This window comes from Anguilla rostrata, chromosome 6 (genome assembly GCF_018555375.3).
Source record: "Anguilla rostrata isolate EN2019 chromosome 6, ASM1855537v3, whole genome shotgun sequence".
Classification (NCBI taxonomy): Eukaryota; Metazoa; Chordata; class Actinopteri; order Anguilliformes; family Anguillidae; genus Anguilla; species Anguilla rostrata.
Window position 1 is genome coordinate 456,648 of NC_057938.1, and position 10,989 is coordinate 467,636.

General features: G+C 47.7%; 1 protein-coding gene across 1 annotated transcript; it reads right to left on the minus strand.

The window, feature by feature from the left end:
* Nucleotides 1–4,711: 4,711 nt before the first annotated feature.
* Nucleotides 4,712–9,970, minus strand: LOC135258107 (E3 ubiquitin-protein ligase TRIM35-like). The gene is made up of 6 exons (XM_064341359.1): nucleotides 8,967–9,970; nucleotides 7,807–7,902; nucleotides 7,491–7,721; nucleotides 6,770–6,792; nucleotides 6,268–6,386; nucleotides 4,712–5,569 (listed from the first exon to the last, which is right to left on the minus strand). The coding sequence occupies exons 1-6, from the start codon at nucleotides 9,369–9,371 to the stop codon at nucleotides 5,031–5,033; spliced, it is 1,413 nt and encodes a 470-aa protein (XP_064197429.1). The 5' UTR covers nucleotides 9,372–9,970; the 3' UTR covers nucleotides 4,712–5,030.
* Nucleotides 9,971–10,989: the final 1,019 nt, after the last annotated feature.

Here is a 10,989-nt window from a genome sequence, read left to right on the forward strand (position 1 = left end):
CCCTCTGGGGTTACCTCTGTTGTTAGTGAATGTTGCGTCTCTCGCCCCCTGCAGGATGGAACAGGAACAGCAGCAGCCCAAGGCCCCCACAGAAGGGTAAGAGACATCCCGTCCCGTCCCTCCCTGAGTCCAACCAGCTGCAGAGATCCAGCCCTGCCAGTTTGGCACTGGGGGGTCTCTGCACTGATTTGGGATCAGGGTGGAGTCTTAGTCTTAGTCTGATAAGCTGTATGATGGCATGATTAGTATGATGTGCTTGGGCCTGGGGGGGCTGTTCTGTTCAGTGCACTGCTGGTGTATTCAGCTAGCAGGCAAATGTGTGTGAAAAGAACAGGATGAGCGACTGGTTAACCTGATCTGTGGGTCGTTATCAGAGCTGTCACACTTACCATCCTAATAAGTGTTGCAGTGATATGGGCTCTGGGATGAAGTTTTGGGGCGAAAGGGAGAGTGGAACGGAGGAATGACTCCTCCTTTTCGCTGTTAGGAACTGTGACTGAGGGGAGGACGGATCTCCACCGGCGAGTTAGCACCCCATGTAAGCCCCCGTCCAGCTCGGGTACCCCGTCGCGTGAAGCTCATTTTGGGCGGGGCACCTCGTTTCCCTGACAACGACTGTCCTGTGAGATGCATGGAGGAGGAATTTCTCATATGCCCCCCCCCACCCCCTGAAATCTCTGCACTTTTACTGGAGTAAGAGCAGCTCCCCCCCCCCGAAATCTCTGTGCTTATACTGGAGTAAGAGCAGGCCTGTGAGGAGGACTGTGTTACTCCGTTGTGCTGTTTTCACAGACAATCCTGGTGCGTTTGCACACTGCCCCATAATGCACCACCCTCCGGCCGGCTACCACGGCAACAGCTAGCGGTCTTTTACTCTCGATTTTTAAACGGCCGCTGAAGGTCCTGTCAGTTCAGCAGGGCAACTGGACTCCACCCAAACACCTCACCACCCCCACCTTAATGCCTAACTGAACCTGCCCTCACCCAAACACCTCACCACCCCTACCCTAACACCTCACCACCCCCACCTTAATGCCTAACTGAACCTGCCCCCACCCAAACACCTCACCACCCCCACCTTAATGTCTGACTAAACCTGCCCCCACCTAAACACCTCACCACCCCTACCCTAACACCTCACCACCCCCACCTTAATGCCTAACTGAACCTGCCCCCACCCTAACACCTCACCACCCCCACCTTAATGCCTAACTGAATCTGCCCCCACCCAAACACCTCACCACCCCCACCTTAATGCCTAACTGAATCTGCCCCCACCCAAACACCTCACCACCCCTACCCTAACACCTCACCACCCCCACCTTAATGCCTAACTGAACCTGCCCCACCTAACACCTCACCACCCCCACCTTAATGCCTAACTGAACCTGCCCCCACCCTAACACCTCACCACCCCACCTTAATGCCTAACTGAACCTGCCCCCACCCTAACACCTAACCACCCCCACCTTAATGCCTAACTGAATCTGCCCCCACCCAAACACCTCACCACCCCTACTCTAACACCTCACCACCCCCACCTTAATGCCTAACTGAACCTGCCCCCACCTAACACCTCACCACCCCCACCTTAATGCCTAACTGAACCTGCCCCCACCCTAACACCTCACCACCCCACCTTAATGCCTAACTGAACCTGTCCCCACCCAAACACCTCACCACCCCCACCTTAATGCCTAACTGAACCTGTCCCCACCCTAACACCTCACCACCCCACCTTAATGCCTAACTGAACCTGCCCCCACCCTAACACCTCACCACCCCCACCTTAATGCCTAACTGAACCTGCCCCCACCCAAACACCTCACCACCCCCACCTTAATGCCTAACTGAACCTGCCCCCACCCAAACACCTCACCACCCCCACCTTAATGCCTAACTGAACCTGCCCCACCCTACACCTCACCACCCCCACCCTTAATGCCTAACTGAACCTGCCCCCACCCAAACACCTCACCACCCCCACCTTAATGCCTAACTGAACCTGCCCCCACCCTAACACCTCCCCACCCTTAATGCCTAACTGAACCTGCCCCCACCCAAACACCTCACCACCCCCACCTTAATGCCTAACTGAACCTGCCCCCACCCTAACACCTCACCACCCCCACCTTAATGCCTAACTGAACCTGCCCTCACCCTAACACCTCACCACCCCCACCTTAATGCCTAACTGAACCTGCCCTCACCCTAACACCTCACCACCCCCACCTTAATGCCTAACTGAACCTGCCCCCACCTAACACCTCACCACCCCCACCTTAATGCCTAACTGAACCTGCCCCCACCCTAACACCTCACCACCCCCACCTTAATGCCTAACTGAATCTGCCCCCACCCAAACACCTCACAACCCCTACCCTAACACCTCATCACCCCCGCCTTAATGCCTAACTGAACCTGCCCCCACCCAAACACCTCACCACCCCCACTTTATTGCCTAACTAAACCTGCCCCCACCCAAACACCTCACCACCCCCACCTTAATGCCTAACTGAATCTGCCCCCACCCAAACACCTCACCACCCCCACCTTAATGCCTAACTGAACCTGCCCCCACCTAACACCTCACCACCCCCACCTTAATGCCTAACTGAACCTGCCCCCACCCAAACACTCACCACCCCCACCTTAATGCCTAACTGAACCTGCCCCCACCCAAACACCTCACCACCTCCACTTTATTGCCTAACTAAACCTGCCCCCACCCAAACACCTCACCAACCCAACCTTAATGCCTAACTGAACCTGCCCCCACCCAAACACCTCACCACCCCCACCTTAATGCCTAACTGAACCTGCCCCACCCAAACACCTCACCACCTCCACTTTATTGCCTAACTAAACCTGCCCCCACCCAAACACCTCACCAACCCAACCTTAATGCCTAACTGAACCTGCCCCACCCAAACACCTCACCACCCCACCTTAATGCCTAACTGAACCTGCCCCCACCTAAACACTCACCACCCCCACCTTAATGCCTAACTGAACCTGCCCCCACCTAACACCTCACCACCCCACCTTAATGCCTAACTGAACCTGCCCCCACCTAACACCTCACCACCCCCACCTTAATGTCTGACTAAACCTGCCCCCACCTAACACCTCACCACCCCCACCTTAATGCCTAACTGAACCTGCCCCCACCCTAACACCTCACCACCCCCACCTTAATGCCTAACTGAACCTGCCCCCACCCTAACACCTCACCACCCCCACCTTAATGCCTAACTGAACCTGCCCCCACCCTAACACCTCACTACCCCCACCTTAATGCCTAACTGAACCTGCCCCCACCTAACACCTCACCACCCCCCCTTAATGCCTAACTGAACCTGCCCCCACCCAAACACCTCACCACCCCCACCTTAATGCCTAACTGAACCTGCCCCACCCTAACACCTCACTACCCCCACCTTAATGCCTAACTGAACCTGCCCCCACCCTAACACCTCACTACCCCCACCTTAATGCCTAACTGAATCTGCCCCCACCCAAACACCTCACTACCCCCACCTTAATGCCTAACTGAACCTGCCCCCACCCAAACACCTCACTACCCCCACCTTAATGCCTAACTGAACCTGCCCCCACCCAAACACCTCACCACCCCCACCTTAATGCCTAACTGAACCTGCCCTCACCCAAACACCTCACCACCCCCACCTTAATGCCTAACTGAACCTGCCCTTACCCAAACACCTCACCACCCCCACCTTAATGCCTAACTGAACCTGCCTTTGGTTAAATGTGAGTTCACTTTGTGCGGTTTGTTTGGAACAGTGGGGCTGGGAAAAGGTGAGCTTGAGCAGACTACCTGACACAGGTCAGCCTGACGATGACGATTATGATTATTATTATCATTATCATCATCATTATCATGATTTTTTTATTGTTATGTTTGCTGCACTTTTTCCTGTTAGAGTCCTGCTGTAAGTCCACACACATGTTGAAAGACGGGAGAGGAAAGGCCAAACCCTCATTTAGATGCAAACAGCAGGATATCACGTGTTTGCTGTTTGGGGGTTCAGCAGGATATCACAAGCTTACTGTTTGGGGGTTCAGCAGGATATCACGAGCTTACTGTTTAGGGGTTCAGGCCTGTGTTCTGCTCTTGTTGCTCTGTGTCTTGCTCTTTTCTTGCTACTCTGTAAAGCCTCTTTGTGACAGTTTTCTGTAAAATGTGCTATACAAATAAAATGTATTTGATTTGATATCATTGATCACATTCCCACAGCACATAAACCAATCAGAGCAGCTCTATAGCACTTAAACACACTTTCACAGCACATGAAGTTAAAGGTGTTTATGTGTCTGGTGCCTGGGTCTAGATTATGTATCAGAATACTGATACATAATATTCTGGATCAAAGCTAGCTTCAGTTTTTTGGAATACAGAAACACATTTTGCAACACATTAAAAACAATAATCTGTGATTTCAGTAGTTTGATGAAGAACCTGCACAAGCCATTACACAATGTTCTGACCTCTAATTCTACAATGAGCTGCAAGTTGTGTATCTTTGAACATTGAAAAATATTAAAATATCTGAAAATAAAAAACACAGTATAAAATGGCATATAAAATATGTATATATACACACCCACACACATGCACGCACGCACGCACGCGCGCACACACACACACACACGTACTGTATACACTGTATACTCATGCACGCACACACGCACACCCACATCATGTTGCTCAGTAATCATGCAGTGCTGGTCCATGATGCAGGTAAGCAGTGAAAAGCTCTGATCTCCCTGCAGTGCTCTGAGACTCAGTCTCTCCTCTGTACTCAGGGTACTGTGCTGCAGGTACGACCAATCAGCTCAACACACAATTAAATGCTTTACTCCCTAAATTAACATTATGAGACTATGTCAAAGAAACAACACACTTATTAAATAAACATTTCTTTACTAGATTAATATCTGAATGGCAATACAGTCTGCAAACACAGAATCATTGAGATCTGATCTTTACCCACAATCCCTCAGTGCTATTCCACTGTTACAGAAACCTTCAGTGGACAGATCTGCAAATGTGACCCCCCTTTCGTAGTAATAAAGAATGGAAAGACACTCTCAGTGAAGGAGTGTTTAAAAGTGTAGAGAGGAGTGTTGTCACTGGGGTCAGAGATTGACACCTCCCCCCTGTCCCAGTCCAGCTGCACTCTGACCCTCTGGAGTTCCCTCCACACAGTGAGGGGTGTAGGGACTGGGGATGTCACGGCTTCATAACGCTGAGAACGCTGCAGTATACACCACACTCCTCCTGCTGGGCTCGCATTCACATTCCCTTTCCTTCTGATGGACTCTTTAGCCACACCCACCACCCAGGCCTCACCCCCCACTTCTACATCCCAGCAGTGTCTCCCTGAGCTGAATCCCTCAGAGCCCAGCACACACCACGGCCACCAATCAAATCTCTCTGGATTATCAGGAACCTGCTGTCTCTCATCACTGAGTCTCACCCTGGTCAGATCCTCAGACAGTGAGAGTTTGGGATGTGCTGTGTTTGGGTCCAGAGTCACAGGAGCTGAAGGGACATAGAATGAGACGTCAGCAGAAGTGTAGTACAGGCGGTAGTGCAGCACATCGGGTAAGGAGCTGGTCTTGTAAACTAAATGCTGCAGTAACCTAAAAGTCACAGGTTTGATTCCCCGGTAGGACACTGCTGTTGTACCCTTGAGCAAGGTACTTAACCTGCATTGCTCCAGTATATATCCAGTTGTATCATCGGATACAATGTAAATGCTGTGTAAAAAGCTGTGTTAGTCGCTCTGGATAAGAACTTCTGCTAAATGCCTGTAAAGTAAAAAAGTGAAGTCAGCACTAATCTGCACAAAAGGCAGACACAATGGGCTCCTAATGATATAAACTGGGTTTCACAAAAACAACCATTATAGCCTCAGATACATGTGTGACAGAAGCACCAGAACTAATAGGAAACAATATTTCTAAAGTCACACATTGTATAATCCTTATAAGAGGGAGGCAAGCCTGTCAGTGTTTGTGCAGCTCCTGTCCTTCCCCTAAAATACGTAATCACTATAAAAGCAGCATATTATAATGAGTATCAGTGAGATTAAGGACTGGTGCTCAGTCTCTTCACTCCAGGACTCTTACACAGACAGGACCAATATGACTCTGACTGGCTTTATCAGCTTGTGGAAAGGATGCTGAAGATTCCCCCTGTACAGTGACAATGTGGAGCTCCCTGCCCCCAGTACTCACTGTATTGAACAGTCCCCAGCATCTTCTCCCACACTCTGTACTTCAGATTGCCCAGGTGCTTGGCCACATCAATCAACGCTCCTGAGACCTTCTCTGGATCCGCCAGTGTGCACTGGGCTCTGCAATAATATTCAGGAGTCACTTGTGCTGTGGGCGTGGCTTCATTACCATAGAAGACTATCAGCAGCAGCATCAGATCTTCATTCTATAAAGAAAATGGCTCCATCCCTCCCAGCGTTCTGTCACACAGCCCCACTGGCTGCCAGATATGAAGCAGCCCGAACCCACTGAGGGACACACACTCACGGGGGGGGGGGGGGGGGGGGGTGTTTTTATATTAGAGGGGTAATATTAAATTCATCATATTAATATTTTAAAGCAACAGTAATTATCACAGACAGAGCGCCTTTTCAAACACATTCCACATCACTGATAAATCACCATAGAGCCAATAAAATACTCCTGATATTTAACCTGATGAGAGAGGAGGAAGTTTGCTTACCTGCCTTCTGTGTCCTTGTAGCTCTGAAATAAGGAGAGTGAATTATTACCACTGAAGCCAATGCTCAGTCCATTAATACCGTTAGAAACCACAGTAATATCTGACTGTATGGTACTGAACATGCTTTATGTATTTAGAAAACTAAATGTGTTGCTTCACCATAGTTGTATATGTGTATAATGTGCAGATGTAGGATGATGATAAACTTGTATCTTGGAGAAAAACACTACCTGCAAACCAGAGAACATAATCGTACTGCTTGACAACGCTTCATAGAGATTTGATGATATTTGCAAGTTTACATGAATCGGTGGTTCAGGGCAGAGGTGCACAAACCCAAGTTAGGGTCGTGGGAGATATCTATTGGGTCGTGACATCATTATGAGTTCCCCGGATTTACACCAATCAGGGCAGTCCCACGGCATTCTCACAGGAAGTCCTTCATTTCAATGGAGAGAGAGGCGACCCACGAAACTCCTACTGCTCTCTGCCAGACTGCTTACAGTGACTGTCCCTGACGCTCTGGCTTGGCTGCAAGTTCCTGTTCATGCCAGCGGTGCATGAACTATGGTCAGTCAGCCTAACGTAGGTCACGGGGATATCTATTTGTTTGTGGTATCATGTACCTTACAGCAACTGCAATTATGGCTGCATGAAAAACTTATTAGTATTTATTCATGTTTTCATATGCTTGTCAAAATAAATTCTGAACAGGTCTTACCTGCAGGAATGAGACGTCTTCAGCTCCCAGCTCCTGTTCTATGGCTCTGATTTGTTCTGAAAGGGATGATATCTCTTCTGTCATCTTCTCAATCTTCTCCTTCATCATCTGACTCTTCTGCTCCTCTTCCTGCTTCAGTGCAGCGATCCTGGCTGCCTCTTCATCTTTTAGGAACCGCTGAAGTTTTCCAAACTCCATCTTTATCTGTCTCTCTGTGTGATGGGCCTGGCTCTGGAATAAACATTATTCACCATAAGTTCAGCACAGTCCAGTTCTGCATTTTCAACACTGTGATTTAAAGGCCTCAGTACAGTACCTTGATGTGCTCTGCTGTTTGATCACAGACTAATTTCACTTCATTAAAGGCTTTTAGCTTCTTCTGCAGTGGAGCCAGTGCAGTCCTGAGTTTCCCCTGGAAAGAAATGACAGAGTCCACACTTTACTGAGAAAACAAACCATCAGTAAACTTCAGTACCTACACAAACAGCACAAGAGCCCCTGTTCAGACAGAGGGGAGCCAGAATGGAGACTCAGGCCACAGCTTGTGTTAAAACAATGTGTTCACTGAGACACATATCACTGCATTTTCTCTATGACACAGACATACCAGGTAAACTGGCATGACTGTAGCAAATTACAACAAATATTCAGTTTTTACTGGCAAAATTCAATTTACAAACATTTTAAAATAAGAATGTCTCAAGTTTGATGTGCTGTATCTTTAGAGTTACATTTGACACACTAACAGTAATCTGCCCTCTGAGGCTATATTCTGCCAGACACATTACATTACAGGCATTTAGCAGACGCTCTTATCCAGAGCGACTTACACAACTTTTTACATTTGTATCCATTTATACAGCTAGATATATACTGAAGTAATGCAGGTTAAGTACCTTGCTCAAGGGTACAACAGCAGTGTCCTTACCCGGGAATCGAACTGGCGACCTTTCGGTTACAAGCCCAGTTCCCTACCCACTGTACTACACTCCATCCTCCATATATCTGAGCCATGAACTTTGACCCCTACTGTCCCATGTTGAGCACTGCTCCCTAACACAGCTCTGAGAATGTCTCCACACTCCTGCCCCTCCCTCCTGTCTCTCTGTCAGTCATGTGACATGTAGTCAAACTGTGGTCAGGCCTGAGGACTAAAATGGCTCCTTTTGCAGATCATAACCCTTTGAAAATGCTGCAACTACTTCATCAGAAATTCAAAATCATGAAAATGAAATTAATCTTCAATATGAACTATTTTTCTGACATAAAAGGTTTTTCATGATTTCAGTTCAGCCGTTTAATAAACTTTCCCAAATACTCTGTAAATGACAGCACCCCAAAACCTAAATATTCTAAATAATAATGTTCAATCACAAGGAATTCACAAATGAATTGGAAAAGCATGAACAATTAATACTGATTACAAGTATGAAATATGAGATAATTTAAGTGTAAATTCAGTTATCAAACAGTTACCTTATACTCTTCTGCAGCCTCCTGAACTGGTCGCACTTTGTGGTTTTCATGTTTTTTTGAAGTTTGGCAGACAAGGCAGACGGGTATTTCATCCTCAAAACAGAAGAGTTTGAGTTTCTCACAGTGCAGACTGCAGAGCACTTCAGATCCTGCTTTAGCTCTCTGACTTCTCTCCTTTAAGAATGCCTCACAGATATTCCTCAGAGACATGTTAGGGAGAGGTGGATTCATAGAAGATCTTCTTCTGCACACTGGACACTCCCGAGATCCCTTCTGTTCCCAGTTCTTCTGCAGACAGGCCCTACAGAAGCTGTGATGGCAACTCAGGACAACCGGATCCCTGAAGATTTCAAAGCAAACAGGACAGGAGAGCTCCTCTTCCAGGAGAGAAGATCCAGACGCCATTCTGTCTTTCTCAGATCTGAGCTCGGTAATGACTTCAGCTAAACCTGCAGTTTAGTTTAACTTTCACTTACTGCTGTCAGAACAAACTGCAAGTCATAGTACTGTTTCTGATTTCGGCCCAAATCTCTGCTCTCCCCCATTGTTTTTTATTACTAATTCAGAATAATTATAGGTAATAATTATAAGTCCTTAATTTCTGAAAAATATACAGTGAAATCATATCATAAGATCCCCAGTGAAACTGACCAGCCTGTATGTGAGAAACTGTACTTCCCTCTTCCTGTTAAACACACCTGATTATCAGAGACAGCACTTCCTGCAGGGGGCAGCATTGTACCACTGAGGTGTGATTGGCTGATCTGTCAGCAGTTTTGCACCAGCCCTGTTCATCAGGTTCTGTCAGTTCTCTCTCATGTGTGTTAATCCAAATGGAATCTCATTCCCCAGCTAATCACAAACACACACCCTCCCTCACAAACAGGATTCAAACACAGAGTAAATTATCCCTCTCCACATGAAAAGTGTAATAAAGGAAAATGAACAACTTGTTAACATTTTGGTTTTTTAACTGGGGCAGCGGGGCACCATCCAACTAGGGGGGGGGGGGGGAGGTCATCAAATAAAGCAAAAAATCTACATGTTGTGTTTATGTCAGTGGCTCTCTGATCCTGTCTGTAATAAATCTTACTTTGAGATGATCTGAGTGAGTCAGGCGTCATGAAACTCCCTGCTGCACCAGCATTGCATCCGCACGAGGGAGACAAGCCCGAGCAAAACAAAACCGTGTGAAATCCTGCCATCTTGTGGCATCATGCGCTACTACAGTCGTCCTGAAAACGAAACTCAGGAAAGGTGAATAAAAATACTCAGCCTTATTTTCAGCCGAGTCCTGTTAGTGTGTCTGTAGTCACTTTGTCGAACACACACACAGTTACTCACATTTGATTGACACGGTAGACCAATTCCCCCTGGGAATCAAGCTGGCAACCTCCTGGTCCAGATGTACAGATCGCTCTGAACTCTGGACTCCAGGAAGTGAGGAACAGTGACTCTCTGACACACTGGTCAGGTGACCTGTGGGCTGAATGGCCCGTTTTCATTGTTATGATTTTATGTCATTACATTAAATGCTGCAGGATTTGTACACAGCATGTATTGCAGTGCACCTGCAGTTGTTTTGATGTGTAGTGTGTGCACACTATTCTGTGTTTTATGAAGGGGTGGGTAAATGTATTTGCTCACTAAATGGATTTTGGGGTTCAGACTGCATGGGAAGCCCTGCCCTGTACCAGCTGATTAAGAGCCATCTCATGCCCCCTGAGTAACATGGGAAGGAAGGGAAGAAGAGAGAATACAGGGAGAAGTTCAACACCACACAGTCTGCTGTCCTCAACTTTTATTTTACGGAGTACGCAACATGTACCTCTGCTCTTTATTTCCCCGAAGCTAGGCTAGTCCGGGCTGCACTAGAACAAGCAAGATAAACATTAGACTCCTGAGCAGTGTCTGAGCTTTTAGGGGAAAAAGATTAATTTTGGCCAAGCTTATCGCTTTAGCTTGAGCATGGTGTCTGTATTCAGCACTACGGGGCTTTAAGTGTCTCACAATTGTGGGCCCT